We start from the raw sequence: 27,102 nt of genomic DNA, 5'->3' as shown, positions 1-27,102 counted from the left end.
GAACCTTCCAGGCCAGCTGCACTCAGGGCTGGCTGCACCGGCCCCCAGAACCCCCAGGCTAACTACCAGATCAAGAGCAACCCTCTCAGCAAACACGTCTGAGCTGTGAGCCAAGTCCACTGGCCTCCCGCCCACCGCCAACCCGAGTCCGCCTCATGGTGAGCAGACGCTGCCCCTGTGGGCCCCACACGGCCGCTCTACTCCCTCACACACCACCTCCGGGGTCACCCCCAGGGTCACTGCGGGCTGGCCTGAAGGCACACCCGCATCTCACTGGGCGGGGGCCACGTGCGCCGGAGACCTGTGTGGCTGCCCAGTCCCCCAGGGGCCCGAGGCTGAGGCAGCCCAAACACAGGCCCCCCAGAGCCCCTCGGGCGAGGCTGGGGCTCGAAGGACCCAGGCTGCCCGATGGCAGGGAGGGGGTGGACAGCAGGCGCCCGGCCTCTGGCCCCCTCGCCAGTCCTGAGCCTCACCAAAGGGCAGCCCTGCTGAGTCTTAGGGCAGCTCAGGAACCGTGAACCAGGGTCCCAGGGATACTCACTGCTGCCCGTGGAGCCGGGAGGGGCCGCGTGCCCATAGCCTCCATTCTGCTCCAGGAGCTGGAAAGGTGCAAACTCAGGTCAGGCCAGGCGCTTGGGACACGTTACCCAGAGTCCACCCTCTTCCACCTGGCTCACTACAGAACCACCAAGGACCCCCCCAGGGTCTCGACGAGTCCTGGACCCCAGGGCTGATCCTTGGGGCCGCCGAGGCACACGGCTCTGTTCACAACACAGGCAGTAGCCGTGAACCCACCCCAGCCACCAAGGCTGCAGGCCCTGCCGTCGACAGGACACAGCACGGGGACCCGTGGAGGCTCGGGCAGGATGACCGCCACGAAGTGCAGCCACAGAGCACAGTGCGGGTCCTGTGGGCTGAGCCCGAGGCCGCACCAGCTGCCATCCTAACACCACAACCGCCCTGGAGACACGAGGCACCCCGTGACGGGCCCAGACGAACCCACTCGAGAGCCGGCCTCACGCTCACCCGCCCAGAGCAACTGCAGCTCCGTGTCCACTCTCTACAAGCTACCCAACGCTTCCTTTGAAGCCTCTTATAGAGTTTCAAAGAGCATTTTTGCTTTCAGGTTAACGTCACATTAGACTTAAGAAACACTGTATTATGGTCTCTGTGGTACGTGATGTTCTGAAAGTGGTCAGTGATAAATGGAATGCTCTAAACAGTCTTAAAAATAACACCCACGAAGCGTCAGGCACACGTGTCTTAGCTCAACTGTGTCATTTAGTCAGAAATCAAAAACTTCATTTTGTTGTTTCATCAGCTTCCCGAAGACACGGAGCACCTCCTGGTAGGACTGCAGGCTCCACACCACCTCGGAAGCTGCAGGGAACGTGCTCCGAGGCTGCAGGCCCGGGCCGCGGGGAACGTGCTCAGAGGCGCCAGGCCCGGGCCACAGGGAATGTGCTCAGAGGCGCCGGGCCCGGGCCGCGGCACACAGAGCCTCTGACTCTCCTGATCCCTTCCCCATGGGCTCCTGCTTATCCATCAGCCCAGCCTCCTGCCTGGTGGCTTTCCTGGTCTGAGTCCACCGGGGCTGGTGTGCCCACGCTGCCCCAAGGACCTGCTGACTTTTCTCCCACAAGGCCTTAGGCAGTGGGTGTAGGGATGGGCTGCTGTCTGGCCCACGGGTCCCTGGCTCTAGATACACTGAGAGCAGCATGTGCTTGTGAGCCCCAGCGGAAGAGACCTGTGTCCTTCCCTGGGCACTTCTGCCCTCCTTGTGGAGCGTCCTCGGGGGCACACGCAGGCTGGCTGCCCCTGGATCTTGGGCCCAAATACCACCCTAGACTTGAACCACCCAGGTGCCCAGGTTCTCTGGAAAGACCACGGGGCAGCCCAGGCCGACCTGCCTCAGCAACCCTCTCCTCCTCGCTGCTGGCCTCTCTGAACCTCACCTGCTCTGAACCTCTGAGCCCCGCCCCGAGCTCTGTCTCCTGGCTCCAGGAACCCCACAGCGCGGCACACTGCCCCTGAGGCGACCCTGGGGGTGCCTCCCTCCGCGAGAGCCGAGTGGAGCCGGACCCCCTGGCTCTAAAGCGACACAGACAGCGTCGTCGCGAGCAGCGCGTAGAGGCCCACCTCAGTGATGGGTGACTTGGGGTTCACGTTGCGGGCGGCCGCGATCTCCTGGAGCTGGTTGACCAGCTCGGTGACGGACAGCCGCTCCTCCGGGTTGACCTTGAGCATGGAACCTACGGCAGAGGCAGAGCTCATCCTAAGGGCGGCCGGGCTGGGGCCCCGGGCAAGCAGCACCCCCTGCTCTGCAGGGCAGGGGGCCCTGGAGGCCCGTGTCTTGCTTACACTACTGATTTTAAAAGCAAGCGGGGAAGGACGAAGTGAAGAACAAGATCAGCAGAAGCTGCCACTCAGGACACGTGCTCAAGTGGGGTATGCTGCGCTGGGACTTACGGATGAGGCTGTGGAACACGGAGTACCGCGTGTCGTCGGCAGGGATTGCGTACTTCCCGTTGACGATGCGAAGCTTCGCTCCGTCCTCAAAGGGGTGCTGCCCGAAGCAGAGCAGGTACAGGATGCAGCCCAGGGCCTGTGGAGACACACAGGCCTGCCGGCTCTGTCCGGCCATGCCTTGCCCGCTGGCCATGGTCCGCATTCACGGGGCGCAGAGATCAGCCACGTCAGCGCAGCCAACAAAGCCCAACCCTCCGTTCTCTGATGAGGTCCTTTCGAGACACCAAGCTCCTACCCCAGGGTGGGATCTATCTGCCAAGTGGCCGTTCTGAGGGCGAGTGGCAGGGCCTCCTCTGGGCTCGAGCTGAGCGCCAGGACGAGTCAGGGGCTGCCAGCCCTGCACCCAAACGTCAGTGTCCCCTCCCTGCCTCCAGCACGGCACCTGCCACAGGAGGACAGGGAACCCAGACTGTCCGGCACGGTGAGGGGCAAGTGGGGCCCAGACCAGGCCAAGGCCCGCCTTCCAGCTCATGCATGCGGTCCTTGGGCTGGGACAGGCTGAAGGTGTCCACTTGGGGTCGACCAGCTCACGCGTGTCCACCAGTCTCCACACACCAGCACAGGGTTCCCCCCCCAACGGCAGTGCCGCGGGTCGCGGGCCTGATGGGCCTGGATGGGAGCCCTGAAGGGGGGGTTCAGGGCCCCCGAGTGCTGCTCTCAGGGCACCAGGGAGGCCACAGGGCACCCCGGATGGGCAGGAGCAGTGCTCCCCGAGCTCCAAGCCCTCATGCTGAACCATGGGATCAGCAGACACCTGCTCAGTCAGGCCCCGCTCAGCGTGCACAGGGCCGCCCTACACCGACGGGACGTGTCTTAGACGACGGGCCTGACCTCCTCCTGAGACCCTGGGCCTCGGGCCCCCTCACAGCTCCGGCATCACCAGGTCAGTGCACAGCTGCAAGGCCATCCGGAAGGCCCAGCGCTGGCCACGAAGACTGTGGCTCTGTGAACCCTGGCCGACAAAGGGGCTCGGACCATGTGAGCTCAGGTCCAGGCATGCAGGAATGCCCTGTCTTGGGCTGGGCCTAGGCAACACCGGCCTCCACCCCTCAGCACCCTGCCGTCAGCGCCTGTCCACTAACAGCGTCACAAGGGCCGCAGAAGAGGAGAAAGAACCACCAAAGGAAAGGAAGAGCCAAGAAAGAGGAAGGGAAGCCGAGGGCCGGGCGGTCGCAGCCTCACCCAGGGCCCCGGGGGGCCAGTCAGGCTGCCCAGGGACACAGGCCAGCTACCTTACCCAGATGTCCTGCTTCTCGCCAATCGGAAAGTTTGAGTACAAGTCCACAATTTCCGGCGTCCTGTACATGGGGGTCGTGTTCCTGGTGATCTAGAGAGGAGAATGTGTCAGAGGAAAAGGCACAGGCCCGTCACAGCTGCTGTGGCAATCCCGGGCCACAGGGCCTGGCGCCGGTCAGGAGGCCTGGCCGGGGCGGTCACACAAGGCTCTGCACGGGGGCCCCGGAGCATGCTGAGCACACGGGACCAGCACCATGTACGCGAAGAATCGGCAACCGCGACAGCGCTGCCCAGGGGTCCTCGTGAACCACCGACAGCGGAGGAGGGTGCGTGGTGGGCAGGGGTCGCAAGGCTTCAGGACCTGCTCCAGGCGCTATGACCCAGAGCCCCAGGGCGAGCTACAGACCAGCCCCAGGGCTCACTGCCCACCCGCAGGCAGAGGACGCGTCTGCGGCTCTGAGACGCGGGTGCTCCCCAGGGAGCGCGGTCTCCAGGGAGTGTGCAGAGCGGCGACGGGGAGTAGGCGCTGCCTGCGGTGGCCCTGCCTGTTCGTCTCGAGCTGCTCTCTGCCACTGCGCGTTCTGGGGCCGTGTCTGCGAGCTCGTGCACCCAGCACGAGAGCACAGTGTGAGTATGCAGACGGCCGCCCTGCCTGGGGGCGTCTGTGCCCACTCAGTGGCACCTGCTGTTCACACGGGCTTGAACTCGCCCACCAGTCTCCCGGGGGGCTCCTGTGGTTAACTGCCAAACCACCCTGAATACAGGTTTTTACGTGATGCTTTAAAGCGCCACATTTGGGATGACTAAAGCCCTGCAGATGGACGGAGGTGATGGTTGCACTTCGACGTGGATGTACGCAGGGCCACTGGACTGCATGCTTAAAAACGGTTACGGTGGGAAATTTTATGCTGCATGCTTTGCTACATCAAGAAAAAAGCAAGGGAAGAGCCAGCCGGGGCAGGCACGGTCAGCGGTGGTGTCCCGGCAGCCACACTCACCTCCTCCTCCACCAGGGCCCGGCGCTGGGCGCTCCAGCTGTAGTCTGGGTAGTGTGAGATGGTCGTGGCACTGCCGAAGTCGCACAGCTTGATGGTCCCCTGGTTACTAAGCAGTAAGTTTTCAACCTACAAAGTTCAGGAGACGGTCTGTGAGGCCGGGCTGCAGGCTGCGCTATGGACAGCACAGAGCCAGGCAGGCAGGGCCCGAAGGGCAGACTGGCCGGGGGTCTTCTGGGCAAAGGGGACACTCCTTTCTGACCAAAATCGGTGTGTGTACCTTAAAATGGGACATTCAGATAAACAAAGTTAAAATCCACCACAGATCAAACATAACCTAGTAATGTAGGATATATACAATAAGAACCCTTAGAAAACTTAAAAAATGAAAAAAACTAACATACCATTTAAAAGTCACCAAACACATTAATAACTGAGGAAGAAACCCGACAGAAAATACAGAGAAGACCTCTTATTCAGAAACTGTGAATAAATGAGACCTTAAATCCGCATCAAACAGGGACCGGGACTCTCCTCCCAAGAGGAGGGCACAGACCTGCCCGCAGCTTGGGCCCCGGGCCCCACCACCAGCCCACTCGCCACGGGGGCTCTCCTCCTCCGCTGCCAGGGAAGAATCAGGAGACCAGCACTCCACGACCCAGGTCAGAGCACCTTTACCAACCCAGCAGCCAGGACGTCTCCAGCCTGTCAGCCCCTCTCTCGGAGCGGGAGTCACGGCAACTTCAACCAGAAGCCGACACTCTGAGCCGAACACTCACAGGCCAGCCTCGCTTCCCTGCGCTTCTCACACAGGCAGGTCTGTGCCAGCCCCGCGTCCTTGAGTCTGAGGCGCCTTTTCCCAACAGCACCTGCTCACTGTGTGTTTGTCTCCGGGTCCCGTCCAATAATCCTTGAAACGCTTCAGATGTCTCGCCGTTATCGAGTGTTGTTGTTGGATCTGTGATGTTACTGTGAGACCCACTGAAGGGCTCCAACGACGGTCAGCATTTTCAGCAATCAAGTATTTTTAATTGAAAAGATGGACACTGTCTTTCGGGCATAACGTGCCGCACGTTAACAGACCCCAGAGTAGTAGGAACGTGACTAAGAGGCGCTGGGAACCAGGGTGCCTGCACGGCTCGCTTTGCGGGGTCCCGGCTCGGGAAGAGACACCAAGAGCTGCCAAGAGCCGCGCGGTCCGGGGGACCCGCTCTGGTACAGAGGCCAGGGAGCAGCAAGGTTGGGCACTGAAGACCCTCAGGAGGAGTCGAGACGACTCACACCAAACGTAAGGGACACCTGAGGGAGTGAGAGAGCAGCCACAGGAGTGCGGTCTGCCGGGCCAGCGCAGGCACGGGACTGTCAGACAGGGCACCGGGTCCCCCCGGACGGGGCGAGGCAGGAACCTGCGCCAGGAGCAAAGACGGCCAAACATACACACACCACCAGGGGCCGGCCACGCGCAGGCACAGGGGCCGTAGTGGGGTGTCCATCGCAGAGACAGCCTCCGGCACCCAGGGACGAGGGTGTCCTGGGACAGGGGCCACCACGGTGTGGAGAGGGGGCGCGGAGGGCCAGGCCCAGCACCGAGATGGAAGGGGCTGAAATCATGACGCCGAGCATACAGGCTGTGGGGCTCCACTCGCATGATGGCCGGTGGGACACCAGAACCCCATACTGAAGAGGGCACACAGCCGTGACAGCTGGGGACGCGCACCGGGCCTGACACTCGCACCCGGGGTTCCCGGGTCCTTCCTGCCCCTCCACGGAGCGCTACTCCAAGACCCCTGTGGACACACCACAGGGAGCTCGTGAGGGGGTCCCCACACGGTACCAGCAGCCGTGGACCCAGCACACAGGCACTGAGCAGTCCGCCCCAGGCCGAGCTGTCATCCTTCAAGCTTTTCACCTTCCTGAGCCACAGAGGAGCCCGCCACCTCCCGAGGACCTCCCAGTGCTGGGGCGTTCCCAAGGTTCAAGATGCCCCAAGAGGAAACGGGAAAGCTGGCCACAGGCTGGATGTGCAGGAAGCAAACGGAGGTTCCTGGCAGGAAGGGGCGTATCTGGGGTCTGCTTTTAGCAAGTCGGGCCGGGGAGGGCAGAGGGGGCTGCCGCCACCCTGAGCCGTGGGGAGAGTCGGGCCTGGCTTCGTGGGTGCCGGGTATTGTTAAAGTGAAGCCAGAGACCACGGGAAACACCTGTAGCGTGTTCCACTTAAAAAACACTGTTGTAAGAATATACAAAAACCAACTGATAGACAATAGAAAAAAGGCAAAAGACACCCAGTTACTGAAGAGTAAGGACTCTGATGAGTATAAACACACAAAAGCACACATCGTTAAACCAGAAACCCAGTCATGACCACGAAGCCCCCTCCCCGCCACTGGCGGCACCAGGAGGAAAAGGGCAGCCTCCGTGTGCGCCCAGGCGCACGGCGGCCCCGCAGGAAGCGCTCCCGCTCGGTGCCCAGCAGCAGGCGGGCAGCACGCCTGCCCAGAGCAGCCCAGGGGACGTCACCTCCTCTCGGCTCCACGCAGGGGTTGCGCCCACGACCGTCCAAACCCTCACCCGCAGATGACAGCACCCAGCTGGGGACAGGAGGGCTGCCGGGCAGCGGGGCGCGGGCTGAGCGCGCGGGCCCCACATGCGGCAAGCAGGGCAGGCGGGGCCGCACCTTGAGGTCCCTGTGGATGATGGGCGGCTTCTGTCTGTGCATGTGCTGCACCGCCCGGCACGTCTGGTAGAAGATCTTCAGGACGGTGTCGCACGAGAGCGGACCTTTCGATTCAACTTTTTTTAAAAATTCCACCAGCTGCCCTAAAAGAGAATCAAACTCACATCACCAGGGAACTGCCGAAGCCGAGCGCCCGGGCCTGCTGCCCTCCTGCACCCACCGTGGTGCTGCCCTGCCCTCTGGCCAGCACCCGGTTGGGGTTACAGAGCCCTGGAGGAGAAGTCTGTCCCGCAGCAGCAGAGGCCTCCAACCACGGAGCCTTCGTGATGCAGCCACCACAGGGACCATGACCCGAACGTGCACGTCCTGGCAGACACCTCTGGAGAAATGCCGCTGAGCCTCCTTAGGTAACAGCGGTCCTTGGCTGTTCGCCTGACATCTCAGTGGATACGCCCTCCGTGTGGCACAGAAAGGGTGGCCAGGCTCTGGGCCCCACCCCAGGCTGCCCCCCGAGGGGTCCCCACCTCAAGGCGCTCCTTCCTGTCTGGTACAGCGACCTAAGTCCTGCTGGAACTGGCTGGAGCCCGGGGCCGCTGGCCCTCTCCACAGGGGCTCCCTCCGCAACCATGTGCTGTCCTCGCTGGGCCAGCTTCCCAGGAGCCACACTCACCTGCCTTGGTACCCTGACCCTGCTCTTGCCCCGAGCATCCCAAAGCCTCCTCTGAGAGCCCCGCCTGCACACCCCTGTCCAGGGCCCCAGGCTGCCTCCGCTCCCGGAGGTGACCTCCGCACGTTATGGGACCCCTGGCCCCACTCGACGTGGAACCAAAGGGCAGTACCACACAGCCACAAGGCCCGTGACCGGCACTCTCCCCACCCCCGTGCAACCCCAGTCCCGCCCCCAGGACACCTCCCGGGGGCGCATGTGAACATGCGGGGTGAGGATGCAGCAGGCTTGCAGGCAGCAGCCTGCTTTATAAGCTCACATGTTATGCTGTCTTCAGTTACCAGGCATCTCTCTCTTGCAGGTAAAAGACAGTGATGCCAACCACCAGCTAGGTGAAGAACCAAGTGCCTGACCTGAGCTGAGCACCCATACCGCACTGTGAGCACCCAGGAGCGGTGCCTGCAGCATGGCCAGTGCTGGACAGGGTCCCACACACCAGTCCCCACGGGAGCCCAGGTGCCCGTGCTGCTGGGACAAAAGCACCCTGCACCCCGCGTCCTGGGTTCTCCACCTGGGATGGGGTCCCGGTCCCCTCCATTCAGGGTGGGGATCCTGTACTCCTCCTGTCTGTGGTCCCCAAGACAGCCCCCCAGCAACCACCGCATCCCATTTCTGCTCTTCTTTGCAGAAGGACGCCCGCACTCACAGCCCCCGCCCTCGTCCTGGGACACTCCTCTGGGGGCTGCGACCCCTCAGGGTGCCTTCCTCCCTCCCTTCCGGGGAGCCCCCTGCCTCAGTCTCCCCGCTCTCCCCTGGCCTCGCGGCAGCCCCACGCACTACCAGTGGCGGATGGACAAGCAGAGCATCTGGCAGCCCCTGCCCGAGCTCCAGGCCCTCTGGCCAGTCCTCTGCGCCTGCCGGGCCTCAGAAGTGCTGCCCAGCTCCAAGAGCTGTCTTGCCCACACGGGCCCAGCACAGGGCAGAGGTTCAGTGGGGGGATGAGAGGAGCCCGACCTTCCAGGCGGGGACCCTGCTTCTGCCATCAACAGAAGCCTCACCTCTCCTGGGGAGCTGGGCACCACTGCCCGCCCACTTGCCCACTCTGCCCCAAGAAGTTGTGAGAAAGCACCGGCTCCCCGCTGCTATCAGTGGACAGAAGTCTTCCTCTCAGAGCACAGCAAGAGTGACCGCCTTGAGCTGGCGAGGGCGCAGGCCCACCTCTGCGGCCCCGCCCACCCCGCCCACTTCTGGCCACGGCTGCTGGCTGCTTCCTGCTGCCTGACCCCGAGGGCACAGCTGCCCCTCCGCAGCCCCAGCTCTGCTCTCAGCCAGGCACGGGGGTGTGGGGGATGCAGCCACTCAGAGAGCTCCCACCAGACGGAGCCACTCTCTCCCTGACAACCACTGCATCTCCGGAGAGGAGACCCCAGGAGCCATCCCACCTGCTGGGTGGTGCCCAGCCGCAGGCACCTCACCTCTGCAGAGCTCCATGAGCAGCAGGAACTCCGCCTGCCCAGTGTCCGACTCCTCTTTTCCTATCGATGCTGCAGAACAAAACTGGACAATGTTTGGGTGGCCTGAAAGTTTTTTCTGCAGGTGTCTCGTTAAAGGAGAATGCGTAAGTCTGCATGTTTAAAAACAAATATATACATGATATTAAGAGACTGAAGCCAGAACACTAACTCCAACTAAGGACAATCTGAGTGCATGACCACAGAAACAGCATGGGGAGCAGGTGGAAGGCAGCCAGGAGGACAGGAAGACACGGGACACAAGGGAAGGGAAGGTGCTGAAAAAGCCCCCCCGCCCCCCTGCCGGCCACACACCTGGCCAGGGGCTGAGTGGGGTAGTAGGTAGAGGGTGTGGCGCAGGTGAGGCTGAAGGAGGCCACAGGAAGCCCAGCGCGGTGAGGACCCTCAGGCCCGGGGCCTGGCAGGCTCACAGTGGACAGAGCTTCGAGATGGAGAACAGATTCTGACAGCAAAGGGCGAGACCCCAGTTCCAGGGGCACGCATGTGGGAATGGAGAGCCAAGCCAAACAAGCCCGCCGATCCAGGCTCCATGCAAGGACGCCCAGGGCCCCTGCCCTCTGGGAAGGGTGAAGGCACCAGGGGGCTGCTCAGAGGACAACACGGAGCCCACGGGAGCCAGGGCTGGCAGGGAGCTGAGGACAGAACCACTGGCTGGGAGTCGGGCACCACATGAGGTCACTGGGCAAGCGGCAGGGCGGAGGCAGGGAGCTGCCCACCCCCAGCTTGAGACCTCTTGGCAGGAATGACACTACTGCTCCCAATGCTGTACATCTCTTACCATTACTCTCAGAGTAAAGAACAAGGAAGAAAACTCCTTCCTACTAGACACGGGCTACGGGCAAGTCCAATGAAGCAAACACAGAGAGGACGTCACTGGGCAGCGGGCAGCCGAGGGCAGCCACAGCTGGTGGTGGGCCTCCCGGCGGGCCCGGCTCGGGCTCAGTCCCTGGAAAAGGATACCATGAAACACACTTCCTGAATGATGGCTCTGTTCTTCTCCTCTTCGTTGGACAGCAGTCTCTGTAGCGGGAAACAGTGGAGAGGCAGGATTAAGGGCCTCACCTGTCTGCTCTCACCGAGCACAGAGCATCTAAGGGCTGCCCCCGCCTGACTGTGTGTTACCATCTGACCCACAGAGAAACCTGCCAGGTTAGAGGGCCTCAGAAATGGTCCTTTGTGATCCAAGGACGTAAGAAAAACTAAAAGCAGGAGGCTTCTCACCCAACAGGCTGGAGGAAAATGAGAGATGTGGGTCTACTTCGGGGCCCCGGAGTCCGAGTGCGCGCCCCAGCCCAGCCGCACCCCAAGACGGCCACTGCTACTGAGGCCAAACAGGCCGCCTGAGAGTCTCAGGACAGACCACGGGGCGCATGCAGCAGCCCACCCGAGAGTCCGGCTCACAGACCCACTGTGCACGTGCCACTTCACACGGCTGCTTTCACACGCCTGGTATGCCTGGAACCCTTACTCTGGCAGCTCTGACTCCCCTCCTCTGGCCTCCCCAAAGCTGAAACCCACAGCTTTCAAGTCCTCTGAGACTGCAGAAGAAACAAGTGTAACAAACAGACCCAGACTGTAAAAAAGAAACATCAACTAAAGGGGTGGGGATAAACCTCTGGAAACAGTGTCACTTAAGAGATTTATTTCCTTTAAAACACAGGAAAACCCACAAAACCTTTGTCCCCTTTATTACCTTCAATGCATACTCTCTGCCACTTCCCAGATCTTGAGCTTCATACACAAATGCAAACCCTCCTGAAAATTAGAAAAACAGATATCAGGTTTATTTAACATTTAGCTTTAAAAATACCTTGACTGAGAAAGGTACAAACTGGACTGTGGCCAGCAGCCTGTGTCCCGCCGTGATGGCAGCCCTGGCTTACGTGACCGCCTTCTACACACCCTGTTCACAGGCAGAGACCAGGGCAAGAAAATCAACACAGTCGACGCCAGTTCTCTGGAAACAAGTGCCTCGTGTCACACACGCGTGGAGGAGACGACTCCTGACAGAAGGTTAACTCCACGTAAAACAAAACATTAGCAAACCAAACCCAACGATGACAAGGAAGGGTGACACGTCACAACCAAGCGCAGCGGGTCTGACCGGCGCCTCCCACCGCTTCTAGTCCGAGTTCTCCGTCTTTTCTGGCTTCCTACAGGGAGGGATTCACCACGCAACTTAAAACTCTCAGCAAACGGGAGCAGAAGGACAGTGCCTCAGCCTGCTGAGGGCATCTCTGGAAGCCCCTCCGCGAACACCACACTCAGGGTGGGGGCCTGACGCTTCCCTCCAAGACCAGGGCAAGGCAGGCATCAGGACTGTCCTCACCACTGCCATTCAGTACCACGCTGGAAGCGCTGGCCAGTGCGATCAGGCGAGAGAAGAGATAAAAGGCATCCAGACTGAAAAGAGACAACAAACAATGTGACTGTCTACGTAGACAAGCTGATACCTACTCCTTCCAGCTACTATCAGTAATAACTGAGTTTAGAAAGGTTGTGGGATGTAAAAAAAAGTCAACCATTTTGACAAACCCTACGTTAGCCAAACAGTATGATCCATAAATGAAAAATATGATAAATGGACTTCATTAAAGATGGGTTTTTACTGGTTTTTGGAAACACTGTTGAGAGCTTGAAAAGATAAGTCCCTAACTGGACTTTGCAAATCACACATCTGGCAAAGGACCTCTATCCAGAAAATATACAGAAAATCCAAAGTTCAGTTCAACAGCCTTTTAAGGGGCAAAATATATGAAAAGACGCTCAACCAAGATAAACAGACGGCCAGTAACCACATGAAAAAACGTCATTATCCACCAGGGATAAGCACATTTAAACCACAAGGGCACTACAATACACCTATTAGAGCATCTAGAAATTGTAAAACCAACCTACCAAATACTGATTGAGGTGTGGAGCAACTGCATGCTTATACAGTGCCCACAGGAATTCAGAACGGTATCAGGATTTGGAAGACACTTTGCAGGGTTCTTCAAAAGCTAAACACACACCAACTCTACAGCTCGGCCATCACATTGTGAGTATTTACCCACGAAAAATAAAGGCACACGTCCTCACGAAGACTCGTACATGCATGTTCATAGCAGCCCCAGCGGGAACAACCCGTGTCCGTCAACGGCGAGTGGATGGAGCGGCCGTCCTCACGTGGCCGGATGCGCTGCTGCTCACACGCAGCAGCAGGACTGCGAGCAGCCGCGCTGAGGAGCGGCAGGCAGGAAAGGAGCACGCACGCAACTTCACGCACGGGAGGCCGAGTGAGCAGAGCAACCACAGTAGCAGAGAGCAGAGGAGCAGTGGCCCGGGGGGAGGAACCGCGGGGGTGCTGGCTTTGCTCACCACCTTCACAGTGACAGCTGTAGACGCACACGCACACACACTTACGCACACACACAGAACATACAGTGCTGTGACATGCGTGCAGTCACTCTGTCACTTTTATTTCAACACAGCTGCTAGAACATGAAGTAAGTCCATATAAAAACAGATGAAAAGAAATAAATGAAAATCCAGAAAACAGAAACAGGAAGACAGATGGCTTCCACTGGCGAATTCTATCTAACATCTAAGTGAAGGAAGTACAGCAACCTTCCACGAAGTCTGTGCCAAGAGGGGAGAACAGTTCCCAGAGTCTTTTTTGAGGCAGAGAAAACAATATGCACACAATTACAGATCAAAATCACTCATTAACAGAGAAACCAGAAACGATCAGAAAACACTAGGAGTAACTGCAGCAAGGACAGTATGCTATGGCCACCCAGGAGTGCAAGGCTAACAGTCACTGTGTACACACTGTGGTACACACACCGTGGTACACACACTATGATACACACTCTGTGTACACACTGTACACAGGGAGGGCAGGCACCTCGACAGACACCGAGAAAGCTTCCGCCCACATGCAAAACGCCGTCATGATCCTTCAAAACAGTAACATTTTAAAAAATGTTCATATAACTAGGAATTGAAGCAGAAACTTCTTCAATCTAAGAAATGGCAACCACGAAAAACTAAGAGCTAACACAGGACTGAAAGGTCCTCTCTCAGATCCAGAACAAAGCAAGGGTTTCTCCTGTTCTCAGAACTGTAATACATTTCATCGGTGAGCCTAACAGTGCAAAAAAGCTAGAAAAATAAAGAACGGAAGAGCTAAGACTGCTTTTACTTGCAGATGGTAAGACTGTGCAGCAAACACTCCTAAGGACTCCACCAGAAACGCCCAGGACAGAAGGGCGACCTCCGCTGCAGCCAGACCGACACCACCGCGCCTCCTCAGCCACCAGGCCCACAACTGCCCGGGCCACGCCCTGACCACAGCCCTGCAGGGCCTGGCCCGACTGGCCCTCACCTCACTCCCCTGACTCGCCCCGCACGCCCCCCACGCCGTTTCTCCTCCCCAGCATCCTCTGATACCTGGTTCTATCTGGATACTTCTTCACTGTCTCTCCCACTAGGCTGTGAGCTCGAAGCACAAATGTTGTCCAAGTTGTCGGCATCTCCATCACAGGCACCCAGGACAGTGTCTGGTAGGTAACCAGAACAGTGTGCTGAGCAAACCAGATCACTACGACAAACTCTTCAGAGATGAAAACACAGTCACTTACATTTAACACCCCACAGCAAGATTACGCACGGTGTGAACGCAGCACACGCAGCGGAAGTACAAAGACGAGCAGGAAGGGCGTGCACTAGTTCACGGCGCTGGCTGCCTCTAGAGAGAGACAGAAACGCAGCAGGGGCAGGGAGTCAGCGGAGCCTTTACAGCATCTGTGCTGCTTCACTGTCTAGAAAAGCTCTGGAACCAAAGATGACCTTTTTAAAGTTGCTGGTGGTGGTTAAGTCGTGTCTGACTCTTTGAACCCCACAGGCTGTAGCCCGCCAGGCTCCTCTGTCCGTGGGATTCTCCAGGCAAGAACACTGGAGTGGGTCGCCATTTCCTTCTCCAGGGGATCTTTCCCACCCAGGAATCGAACCCGGGTCTCCCACATTGCAGGCAGATTCTTTATCAACTGGGTTACGAGGAATCCATTTTCAAACTAGTGTTTATTAATCCTGGAGCAGGGACAAAGGCGTCTGCTCTGTTGTTGCTCTTTCTACTTTTCTGCATTTAAAACATTTTTCCTAACAAAAAGTTCAAATTTTGTATAGCTGCAGTACTGAAGGCTGTGTGGTACTGGTGGAGGCAAAGACCACAGATCAATGAACAAACGAGAAAAGCCCTGGAAACGGAGCCACACAAATATGCCCAAATTGCAAAAGCAGTTTCCGAAGGACGGTATTTTCAACTGGACGACTCCAGGCAAAATAAAGAGCTTCATGTAAATAAAAATCTTATTTTTATCACACTATCGTGTAAATAAAAACCTTACATGATAACTCAGAGCATAAAGTCTCAAACCACGAGACAGCACCGGAGAGAATCCTGGAGATGCACAGCTCAGCAAAGTTTTCAGACCAGGCAGCGAGAGCAGGATTCAGGAGGGAAAAGCGACAGAACAGACTTCATCAAAGTTAGAGCCTCTGAACCACAACAGACCCTGTTCAGACGCCAGAGACAAGCAGCCTGAGAGGAAACACTTGGCAACCACACTGGACAGAGGACTCAAGAAGCTCTCAAAATTCAACAATGAAAGATGACTGGAAAAGAGGCAGAGGACACAGAGACATTTCACCTGTGAGCGCGGGCAGGCGGAAATAAGCAAAGCATAAGCGTTTAGGGAAACGCAGACTAAAGCCTCAATGAGACGTCACTACACACCTGCCAGAATGACCACCAAACACAACACGAAACGCTGGCAGGGACGCAGAGAAACGGATCCCTTTTCGCAGCAGACTCAACTGCGTCCCCCCAGAAGTCACGAGTTGAAGCCCTAACCCCAACGTGGCTGTATCTGGAGACAGGGTGTGCAGGGAGGTGACTGGCGTTCAATGAGGTCAGAAGGTGGGGTCCCGATGCAACAGGACTGGGGTCCTGAGAGTAAGGGGAGTGAGAACAGCCAAGGGGAGAGAGCTCCCAGGCGCCTGCCCGCTCCCTGACCTCAGGCTGCAGCCTGCGGCAGCCAAGCACAGGCAGGCGCCCCTGCTCCAACGGGCGAGTGCAGACAGCGTGGAGCTCTGCAGACAGCGCAGAGCTCTACAGACAGGCAGGCAGCTCTCTAAAAACGAGGTGCCAACTACCACGTGACCAGCCCCTGCGCACCTATTCCAGAAAGATGAACACAGCCACACAGTGACCTGCACGTGGATGCTTACAGCAGCTTTATTTCAAATAATCAAAAAACCTGGAAACAACGCAGATGCCCTTCAGTGGGAGAAAAGTTGAGCGAACTATGGTGTATCCACACCATGGACTGCTCTGCAGAGACAAAATAAGTTAGGACATAGCAACGTGGACGGTCCCCCGAGAATCCTACGGGGTGAAAGAAGCCAGTTCTGAGAGGCTGCACGTGACCCCGTTTACACAGAACTCGCCAGAGGACAAAGGACAGAGGGGGCAGGCCGACGCTCTCCAGGGGTCCACAGGGATCCCCATGGGGACGGACACTTCAAATCCTGGCTGTAACCACAGTTTTTCTAGACACTGCCACCAGGCAGTGTGCCTAGACCTGTCTGCATCTTTTCTTTCAACTCCACGTAAGTCTACAATGACCTCAAAAGGAAAAGTTTTTAAAAAATAGAAACACTAGCACATAAGACACATAAAGGGATACCGTGCTGGGCACCGCTGAGACGGCTGTGACTGGGTACGCTCCGGACGAAGCACAAGCTGGAGTCAAGACTGCCGGGAGAAACATCAATAACCTCAGATATGCAGGTGACACCACCCTCATGGCAGAAAGTGAAGCGGAACTAAAGAGCCTCTTGATGGAGGTGAAAGAGGAGAGTGAAAAAGCTGGCTTAAAGCTCAACATTCAGAAAACTAAGATCAGGGCATCCAGTCCCATCACTTCATGGCAAATAAATGGGGAAACAGTGGAAACAGTAAAAGACTTTATTTTTTGGGGCTCCAAAATCACTGCAGATGACGACTGCAGCCATGAAATTAAAAGACGCTTCCTCCTTGAGAAAAAAGCTATGACCAACCTAGACAGCATATTAAAAAGCACAGACATTACTTTGCTGACCAAGGTCCATCCAGTCAAAGCTATGGTTTTTCCAGTAGTCATGTATGGATGTGAGAGTTGGACTATAAAGAAAGGTAAGAATTGATGCTTTTGAACTGTGGTTGGAGAGGACTCTTCAGAGTCCCCTGGACTACAAAGAGTTCCAACCAGTCAATTCTGAAGGAAATCAGCCCTGAATACTCACTGGAAGGGCTGATGCTGAGCTGAAGCTCCAACACTTTGGCCATCTGATGTGAAGAACTGCCTCACTGGAAAAGACCCTGATGCTGGGAAAGATGGAAGGCAGGAGGAGAAGGGGACAACAGAGGATGAGATGGTTGGATGGCATCACCGACTCAATGGACATGAGTCTGAGTAAACTCCAGGAGTCGGTGATGGACAGGAAGGCCTGGCGTGCTGCAGTCCATGGGGTCGCAAACAGTCGGACACGACTGAGCAACTGAACTGATGTTCTGGAATCAGGAAACAGCTTACCTTCTCTTCCCCACACACGTGTGTGTCTCTGTGTATGTGTGTTATATAAAAACCGGACTTGGATCTAGAATACATACTCCCAGGTTTATCCATGAGTAGTCATGAAATTCTCATTATACCACAGTTAAAAAAAAAAAAAATACTCCCACAACTCCTGCCCGCCCCCAAAAAATGGAAAAAAGATTTTAAGAAACATTTCACACACAAAAAGATACACAAGTGGCTAATTATTGGGTGAAAAAATGTTCAACATAGTGCCATGGAGAGGATGCAGATTCAGCCACTGCACGCCCCGGAGAACAGGTATAATCAGGACAATCACACACTGGGGAGGCCGCGGGGCAGGAGGTGGCAGAGCCCCAGCGGACAGCGTGTGGCTGTTTCATGTAAAGTCAACCCTCCATCCGACTAGAAGCCCACAACCCACTCCCGGGCATTTTACACAAAAGAACGGAAAACACGTGCACGCGAGCGCACAGTGGACTGTCCTCGCGAGCTCCATTTACGCCAGTCCCAGGCAGGAAACACACCAAGGTCCACAGCGGGAGAGGGAACCGAGCTCCAGACTCTCGAGGCCGCCACGGCCCACACCGAGAGGCCGAAGCCACCCGCACCGCCTGCTCTGCGGGGGCCACCGGCTTCCTCCATCCACTGGAGCCTCAGGCTCCCCTGCCACTGGGCACCCTGCCGCCTACGCCAACTGTCTTGCTGTATCTCAGTGTTCGCTGAACCCAGGACGGGCAAGGTGTGAGCAGGGAAGCTGGAAGAAAAGTCCAGGAGCGGCAGGAACAAGAGACACGTTTATTCTCTCTGGGCTGGCCTCAGTGCAGACGCAAGGGCTTTTCAGGTGGGGCTTATATATGCTTATAATCCAAAAGGAGCCCGTGGCCAAACGGGTGCATCGTGACACACGTATCGTGACGCGTGTGTGCACCTCCTTACGTGATCCCGGCTGCTGTATAACCACGTATTTACAAAACATGGGGCGAGAGGCTGACCCCACCATCCTGGCTAAGTTTAAGTTGCTCTTTCCCTACACCAGCTAAAATGAGGAGGGGGGGGCGGGTGGAATCTGGGAGGGCCTCCGAGGCGGCAGGTGACCGTCCCTCCCACAGCACAGGGTCACAGACAGGGGCCAGGGGAGGTGGGGCCCGCTGGTGGGACAGCGAGCCCCAGGCCGGGTGGCGCCGCAGCACGGGAAGCAGGTCAGGTGACCTTGACACGCTTTCTCAGCACTGCTGCTGAGAAGCAGACACTTCCATGGAGCAGAATTCCAAGAGCCCCACCACACACACGCTCATCACCCCCCTGCAGGGATGCAGGGATAGGCACACTCACGCAGACAGGGGGTCCTGGAGGGGAGCAGGCCCAGAGAGCAGGAGGAGGAGCGCGCCTCCCCGCGGAGTCCCGCCCAGGGTGACCTCCCTGGCCCCCAGGCGTCTGCAGACGTGTGCTGGGGAAGGACCGCAGGCCTCGCGGCGCAGCGGCCTCTGCACGGGGCTCCCGGCCGCCCCCAGCGACCCCGCGCCAGCAGCTGCTTTTACCAGGAGTTCCTCTGGACACCACTTCCTGCAGGACACACCTGAGACGGACCCACGCCTTCCCTCGGACCAAAGCCTCTCGTGGGCTCCCGCCCGACTCTACCGTCGCCCCTGGTGGCCTGGCAAGTTCCCAACAGCCCTGAGCTCAGCACCGCCACTGTGACCACCCCACGCAGCCAGGACCCCACAAGTGCTGCCGTGGGGGTCACTACTGTTTTATGCTGGGCACTATCGCCACAATTAAAGGCTGACCTTAAAGCCACCAACATGACAGGGGTAGGGCCAGCTGAGAGGGACACGAGACGGGGGCCACTGCATCCTGAGGGCCACAAGTGGCCGCCTGGGCCCACAGCCCTGCGGTGGAGACCTGGCTGTGTGCTCTGCAAGGTCTAGGGAAGAAACATCCACTTGGAACCCTCCCTGGCAGAGAAGGGTCCCCGCACTCAGGCCTCCAGGTCCAGTGTCAAGGACAAAGACAGAGGGATGACAAGACCCCAGCGTTCAAGCGAGAAGACAAGAGCTACAAGACTGGTGAGCTATGGGGCTCAGGGCTCAGTCACGCTTCCCAAGAGGAAAGGGGGGGTCCACAGGGCCCGCCACGCCCCCCAGGCACCACACGGCAGGACCCTGCAGAGGGCCAGTCCTCTCCATCACACCCAGCTCAGTCCACAGCACACACCACCCCCGTGCCCTCCTGCAGTCAGGACAGGCCCCGTGGATGCCCCTCATCGCTCAGCGGCGCCCGTGACGCCGCGGACGCGCAGGAGTGTGCCTGTGTGTGTGTCAGTCGCTCAGTCGCGTCCGACCCTCTGTGACCCCGTGGACTATAGCTCACCAGGCTCCTCTGTCCACAGAATTCTCCAGGCAAGAACACTGGAGTGGACTGCCATTCCCTCCTCCAGGGGATCTTCCTGACCCAGGGATCGAACCTGGGCCTCCTGCACTGTGAGCAGATTCTTTACGGTCTGAGCCACCAGAGAAGCCCATTTGTTCTTAAAAAGTGAAAATTTAGAACAAACTCTGAAAAGCTATCTAGCTCCACAGTTCTACCCAGCAACCCATTTCAGGCCATCAACTGCAAAAGCTATGAAAACCCATGTTCTCCCTAAATCATTCGAGAGCAAAACCTGATGAGAAACTCAGCTGGGGCAACCCTGACATGAACTGATATGAGGCTATTTGAAGACCTAATTATACATCAGCTTGGCTCAGAGGGTAAAGCGTTTGCCCGCAACACAGGAGACCTGGGTTCGATCCCTGGGTCGAGAAGACATAATGGAGAAGGAAAAGGCAACCCACTCCAGTACTCTTGCCTGGAAAATCATTTGAGAGCAAAACCTGATGAGAAACTCAGCTGGGGCAACCCTGACATGAACTGATATGAGGCTATTTAAAGACCTAATTACCCCACAGTGAGAATACTTACTTAATTACAGGAGTGTTAAACATGAGTACATTTGATGGCGCGATTGTTTCCCAACTCTCAGCGCTGTATCCCAGGACCTACAGGCTACATTCTGCCTTTCTAGAACCTGAAACATTCTGCCACTGTCCACACAGGTGCCCAGGAGTCTTGAGGTGCCCTCTCCGTGTTTATGGAAGAAGCCCACGCCCTCAGGCTGCTATTGTATGTGAAGGACTTCAGACAGGTCTCCTACTGGCCCAGTTCAGAAACAGCTTCACGAGCCTCACAAGCCCTAGGCTACCACTCCAGCTTAAGGGCAGGAAATCCACGGCTCCTGACCTGCTGGGAGAACGAAGCAACACGTGCTGCACAGCCAGGGCACTCGCTCTCCCAGTTCTTCATCCTGGGGGTCAAGCCACCAGCAGGACTTCCTCTCTCCCTGAGCCACCTCCCCAACCCTCCCCCAGGCCCCCTCCTCCGCCAGCCCTGCAGCTGAGCCCACTGTCTACCCACCAGGGTAGACACTTTGTTGACCTCTGGTCATCAGAGCGTGTGTCTCACCCGAACTTCCACAAGGTAGAAACCATGTACTGTGCACTGTGAATTTCTTAAAGAATCAAAACACTTGCCTGGTGTTTTCAGAATAAATGAACTGATGGGGGGGGGGGGGGGACACTTCTCATTACTAGATACACTGGCCTCTGCTTCGAAAAGAAGAGCCTGAGGTTTTCTCACCCAGTCACACCCAAAATCTGTTTCTGACAGTGGAGAAGTACTGTGTGGTGGTGCTCTGGCCTTAGTGCCACCTGAGGACTTTAGGAAGGAGGTCCCCAGAACAGTCAGCACTCCCCAGCTCAAACTGAGCACAGGCGGCAGCAAGGCTGCGAAATCAGGGGGGTACCTCCGGCTTCAGCACCGGCCCCAAAGCCACGCGTTCAGCTGCTAAGTGCCACGGCTAAGGGAATCTTCCTGGCCAGACAAAGGAGCAAAATCTGGCCGAGGGAGCAGGGCTGTGCCAACAGGGGTGAGAAACTCTGCGTGAAGTAAAGAGGACATTCAGGAAGCCAGAGAGGGCACGCGGAAGTACCAAAGACGGCCCTGCCCGGCCTGCCAAGCAAGGTCCGCAGCGGTCACACCTGTTGGCTCGTCCTGTGGAAACTCGCCTGGGGTCTCAGACGGAGGTCGGGGAGAGGAACGCTCAGGGGCGAAGAGGCAGCGCGGCTGGCGGACACCGCACAGTGTGTACCCGCACCTGAGGAGGCCAGGACTACAGCCACCCACGCCCGAGCTCCTGGCAGCCAGGGGGCCGGCCCTGCGTCCGCCGACCCACCGTGGCCCTCGGAGCGAGAGGGGCCACGGCTTCGCCTGCCCCCGCCGCACCGCCCGCCTGCAGACTCCAGCCTCCAGCCGCGGGGGTCCCGCCCGCCGGGCCAGCCTCCGCCCGGGCCGGGGGTCGGCCCACACCCGCCGGCGGGACTGCCACGGCCCGGCCCGGCCCGACCCCGAGCCTCCGACACGGAAGTGCCCGACCAGCGGCCGGCCTCCTCCCCCGCAGTCGCCGCCCGACCGGCCGCGGCCGCCCTCACCTTCGGCCAGGACCCGGCGCACCCGCAGCCGCAGCTCGCCCATCTCCACCGTCTGCCCCACGAAGTCCGTCTGGTCGCGGCCGGCCGCGCCCCCCAGGGAGCCCGGGCCCGCCAGGAAGTCGAGCGCGGACTGCAGCAGCGACATGGCGGCGGCCCGCGGCGGGCGCCGGCCCGAGGGCTCGGGGTCCGCGCGCGTCCGGGTCCGCTCGGCAACCGCCGCTCGCGAGCCGCACCAGCTTCCGCCCGACGCCGCGACGCAGGCGCGGGGGGCGCGACCCGCCCGGAAGAGCGCCGGCGCAGCACTTCCGCCGCGCCGGGGTCGCGCGTGCGCGGCGCCGCGGCCTCAGCGGACTTCCGGGTCACGCGCCTGCGGACCTCGGTGGGGCTTCCGGGTCGCGCGCCTGCTGGTTGAGGCGCCCGACCCTCGGAGGTCTCGCCCCCGGCCTGGCGCGCCCAACCGTCCCCGCTTGGCCGTTTCCGCGGAAGCTGGCGCTCGGGAGTTCCCGGGGCCTGGCTGCGCAGCGGGAGCTGCGGGCTGTGTGCGCGGAGCGCCAGGGCGCTGGCAATGTCCATCTTTTTTAGTTGCTCCCACTAAAGACCTGAAAAGCTCAGTTTTAGAAACCGAGATTGGTAGCTTCTGTAGAAAAAAGTCAGATCTGGCGGCACTGGACCCAGACTCCCGGGTGTCACCCACCACCTAGAGCTGCCCCCGCAGGTAAGACAGCATCGCTCGCCTGGCCCCTGGGCCGCTTCCTGGTCCCGGCGCGGGGCCCTGGAGCCGGATCCCCAGACAGCATCGTCACCCGCCCGGAGCTTCACAGAGATCTCTCTCCAGACAGGCTAGTGTGTGTTATCCTTGTAATAAAGCAGGTTAGTGCGTACAGGGCTTTACTGCTTGCCACATCCTTTTATAAGTGTTCGCCTTAGTGACCCTGGAGCATCTCGGAGAACTCCCACCCCACCCCACCCCGCCTTTGAGGTGACAAAACGGGCTCCGCAGTGGCATTAGACGGCCAGCTGGCCGGGGTCTGCTGGGTACAGTTAGTGATCCAGCTTGAAGTCCACACAAGTCACACGGCTTCTCCAGCCAGTGTTCGCCTGCTAAATGGAATACAAGGGTTGGGGGCTCAGGAAGGAGTCAGGCTGTGTTTGGGTGTCCCTAGCATATAGATGGCAGCTGAAGAGAGCCCTGAGGGGGACACGGTGGTTTTAGAAAGAGGATGCGGTCCTCAGAGGGGAGGAACAGCCAAGGAAGCAGGAATAAAACTAAGAGCATTGCATCCCAGGGCCACAGGAAGACGGGGGGAAGGAAGGGAGGGTAATGAGAAGTGACACATACCCCTTTAAAAGTAGGGAAAAGAGTGAAAGCTGTATGTTGGACTTAGCAACAATGAGATCTTTGGTGACCTTGCCAAGAATAACATTGTTTCATTGCAAAGCTCCCTTTAACCTAAGGAGAGGAGTATAGAAAGGAAGACAGATGGTAAGTGGAGGTAACTCAGTGCCTTGGTGTGGAGAGTTGAAGCTGGAGTGATGGTGGGGACTGGGGCAGCCTCCAGCCGCTAGCAGGGGCGGGGCAGGTGCCCAGGGGTCCCATAGAAGGTGGGAGGGGATGATGTCCAGAGCATAGGGAAGCATTTGCTTTGGAAAATTGCTTCTCCTCGTAAAAGGAAATGGAGGAAGGTGTAGTACCTTTGTATGTCTGTTGGAATTAAAGTGAAGGAATTCTCTAATGACTTCTCTTCTTACTGTGAATAAGCAGAAGAAAACATCCACTGAAATTGAGAAGGGAGCTAAGATTGAAACAGTGCGAAAAAGATCTAAAGTAGCTTTTGTGGGAGACCTAGTGAATCACAGAGGAAAGCATGATGTTGCCCAGGGTGTGTTTGAGTTCAGAGGATGTGGGTTGTGCTGGTGTAACCTACAACCAGGTGCAGATTTCTAGACAGTGTGACTCCCTTGGGGACGAGAGTTTGTTCAGACTTTGTATTTCATGTTGCTGGAGCGCTTTTGATACTCATGCTGCCTGAGGAGCTGCAGTAGCACCATCTTAATCCAGTTCTGTGTCTCTGGACCACATCCCTCCTGGACTCATAGCCCTGTGTTCTGAGGCGGCTCACCTCACATATGCACGCCTAAGGCTGCGTGCACAGTCTTTGTCACCAAACCTGTCCCTCTAATAGATTTCATAACAAAGACTACAATCAGAAGTTAGAAAGATTTAATAATGATGAATGGGTAAATTCATCAGAAGATGTAACAATCCTCAACAGTTCTGTCTCTGATAATAAAACTTCAAAATACATGAAGCAAAAACTAGTAGTTCTGCAAGGAGAGAGAGACAAACCCGCAGCTGTAGTTGGAAATTTCAATACTACTTTCTCAGGTAATGACAGAACAAATACCCAGAAAATGACCAAGGATGTGGCAGAGTTGAGTGATACCATCAACCAACTGGATTTAATGGGCATTTGTAGGATACACATTATCAAATATATAAGCAACATTTACCAAGATGTTTCATGTTCTGGGCAAATATGTTCCCTGACTACTATGGAATAAGCTAGAAATTAATAGCATGTATCTGGAAAATCATCCAAATATTTAAAAACCTGTTGACTCACTTGTACATTACCCATATATTAAAGGAGAAATCAAAAGGGAAATTAAAATTGTACACTGAACGGAAAAAATGAAAATGCAGCATTTCAAAAGTTGTCTCAAGTCATTCATCTTAATAAACTAGAGAACTAAGAGTGAATGAAACTCTTAAGTACAAAAAGGGAAATGATAAGTATTAGAGCAGAAATAAAGGACAATAGAGAAAAATCAACGAGACCAAAAGCTAATTCTTTGAGATGATAAATAAAATGAGTAACTTCTGCCAGGTTGAACAAGGGGAAAAAAGACTGACAATGTCATGAGTGAGCACGATGATGTCGTTGCTAAACGGGTAATCAGAGAACACGAACAACTTTCTGCCGATAAATGCAATCACTTGCACCAAGGGAACAAATTCCTTGGAAGACAGTGCTAAAACTCACTCCAGAAGAAATAGAAAAACCAGTATAGCCCTATAACTATTAAAGCATTGAATTTATAGTTTAAAACTTTTCCTCAAAGAAAACTCCATACCTAGATGGCTTTCCTGGGAATTCCACCAAACTAAAGAAGAAATATTACCAATTTTCTAGGGGTTCTTTAAACTGAAGGAAATGTTTGCCATCTCAATCTATAAGGATAGCATTATTCTAATGCCAAAATTTGACACAGACATTACAACAAAAAAAAAATTGCAGACTAGTATTCTCATGCCAGAAATAAAAATTTTTATAAAACATTTTTTAGCAAACTGAATGCAACACTATATAAAAAGGATAATACAACGTTGACCAAGTGAAGTTCATCTTAGGAATGCAAAGTTGGCTTAATGTTCAAAAATGGATTAATGTAATTTACACTATTACAATGAAGAAGGAAACCAAATGGGTTTCCAAATCTCATCTCGAGATTTAGGGACTTCTTTCTGGCTATGATGGTAAGGAATCTCTGCAATTCAGGAGACCCTGGTTTGATCCTAGGTCAGGAAGATTCCCCTGGAGAAGGAAATGGCAACCCACTCCAGTATTCTTGCCTGGATAATTCCACGGACAGAGGAGCCTGGCAAGCTACAGTCCATGGGGTTCAAAGAGTCGGACACGACTGAGCAATTAACACACACAAGACACAGGAAAAGCATCTGATGGGGACTTCCCTGGTTATCCAGTGGTTACGACTCCATGCCATCACTGCAGGGGGTGCAGGGTCAATCCCACATGCCGTGTGGCCAAAAAAAAAATTTTTTTTAAGCATTTGACAAAATTCAGCATCCATTCCTGATTTTTTTAAAGAAAAAAACACTGTCGGCAAGCTAGGAGTAAAATGAAGCTTTTTCAGCATGATAAGGACATCTATGAAATATCTATAGCTGACATAATGGAATGATGAAAGACTGAGGAGCAAGTATTCAACATTATACTAGAAACTTTAGCCAGTGTAATGAGACAAGAAATTAAAGCTTCCAGGTTGGAAAGGAATAAGTAAGATGTTTATTTGAAGATAACATGATCGTCCACGTCAGACTTTCCTCACCTTGGGCACGGACATTGTGGACCAGATAGTGGGTTGAGGAGGGATGTTTCCAGCGCACCATAGGGCCTTTGGCAGCACCTCTCTCTCAGCCCCCTGGATACCAGTAACGCACCACTGTCACAGCCAAAAGTGTCTCCAGGCACTGCAAATGTCCCTTAAGGGGAAACTGCCCTCAGTTGAGAGTCACTACTCTAGGTGAAAAATATCCATGGAAACTACAAAAAGAGCTACTAGAACTGATGGTTTTAGCAGAGTTATAGAATATAAGGTTAATAAACAAAAAAGTTCTATTTCCAAATAGCTAGCAACAAATATTGGAAGTTGAAATTAGAAAAAACACTATTTACAATAGTGTCAACAGATATTAAATTTTGAAGATAATCTGTAATAGAGATGGAAGATTTATAACTGAAAACTAGGCAACTTTGCTCTGAAAACCCTTAATAAGTGGAAAGTTACACAGTATTCATTAATTTAGAAAATTCAGTATTGTTAGGACATCAAATCAATCTACACATTCAATGTCATCCCAGTTAAAATCCTATCATATGTCTTTAATTGACACATTTTAAAATTCATTTGAAACAGCAGAGAGCTAGAATAGCCAAAGCAAGTTTGAACAAGGACAAATTTTTATGACTTACACTATGTAACTTCAGTTCTTGTAAAAGTACAGTAATCTAAATAGTGTGGTTTTGCTGTAAAGATACATAAGTAGATCAGTGGACCCACAAGTATAAATATAGTCAGTTGATTTTGAATAAAGGTAATTAATTGGAGAAAGGATAGTCTTTTCAACAAATGATGCTGGAAAAATTGGATATCCATGTTTAAAAAAAGACTTAATCCATACCTTGCATCATATACAGAAAAAAACCCATAAAACTTCTAGAAAGCCACCCGTGAGAGTTTCTAATATGGCACCAAAGAACAAGCCATAAAAAAGTAGATAAACAACAAAAATGAAGAACAAGAGTCGATAAACAGGACTTCACCAGACTTAGGGACCTCACAGTGTATGTTGCAGACGTGCTTCAGCAGGTGAGTGCATGAACTGGTACACAGATAAAACAGTATCATGCAAGGATAAAAAGAAAGGAGCCAGAAGCCACAAAAAAGACACAGAGGACCTCAGAAGCACACCACCAGGTGAAAGGAGCCACTCTGAAAGCACCACGTACTGTGGA

At 55.6% G+C, this 27,102-nt stretch overlaps 2 protein-coding genes across 12 annotated transcripts in view; one reads left to right on the top strand and one right to left on the bottom strand.

Annotated features, from left to right (window-relative positions):
* Positions 1 to 22,042, bottom strand: part of GAK (cyclin G associated kinase) — a 47,881-nt gene extending 25,839 nt beyond the window's left edge. For 2 of the 6 annotated variants that reach the window (XM_027545273.1, XM_027545279.1), the window contains exons 1-10: positions 21,785 to 22,042; positions 11,327 to 11,388; positions 10,594 to 10,653; positions 9,577 to 9,691; positions 7,435 to 7,577; positions 4,764 to 4,889; positions 3,767 to 3,856; positions 2,470 to 2,605; positions 2,140 to 2,252; positions 542 to 599 (exon numbers count right to left, since the gene is read on the bottom strand). In XM_027545273.1, coding sequence (XP_027401074.1) covers positions 542 to 599; positions 2,140 to 2,252; positions 2,470 to 2,605; positions 3,767 to 3,856; positions 4,764 to 4,889; positions 7,435 to 7,577; positions 9,577 to 9,691; positions 10,594 to 10,653; positions 11,327 to 11,388; positions 21,785 to 21,929 — 1,048 coding nt within the window. In that variant the 5' untranslated portion in view covers positions 21,930 to 22,042. Of the gene's footprint in view, positions 1 to 541; positions 600 to 2,139; positions 2,253 to 2,469; positions 2,606 to 3,766; positions 3,857 to 4,763; positions 4,890 to 7,434; positions 7,578 to 9,576; positions 9,726 to 9,927; positions 10,654 to 11,326; positions 11,389 to 14,067; positions 14,087 to 21,784 lie in introns of those variants that run through there. The other 4 variants (XM_027545276.1, XM_027545275.1, XM_027545278.1 and 1 more) reach the window with 4 other exon arrangements.
* Positions 22,043 to 22,146: 104 nt separating this feature from the next.
* Positions 22,147 to 27,102, top strand: part of TMEM175 (transmembrane protein 175) — a 21,223-nt gene continuing 16,267 nt past the window's right edge. For 3 of the 6 annotated variants that reach the window (XM_027545267.1, XM_027545271.1, XM_027545269.1), the window contains exon 1: positions 22,148 to 22,499. The gene's annotated coding sequence lies outside the window, so the exon portion shown is untranslated. Of the gene's footprint in view, positions 22,500 to 27,102 lie in introns of all 6 variants that reach the window. The other 3 variants (XM_027545272.1, XM_027545268.1, XM_027545270.1) reach the window with 2 other exon arrangements.

Source organism: Bos indicus x Bos taurus, chromosome 6 (assembly GCF_003369695.1).
Source record: "Bos indicus x Bos taurus breed Angus x Brahman F1 hybrid chromosome 6, Bos_hybrid_MaternalHap_v2.0, whole genome shotgun sequence".
Classification (NCBI taxonomy): domain Eukaryota; kingdom Metazoa; phylum Chordata; class Mammalia; order Artiodactyla; family Bovidae; genus Bos; species Bos indicus x Bos taurus.
The sequence above is the reverse complement of the archived record's forward strand: the minus strand, read 5'-3'. Positions and strand labels throughout refer to the sequence as shown.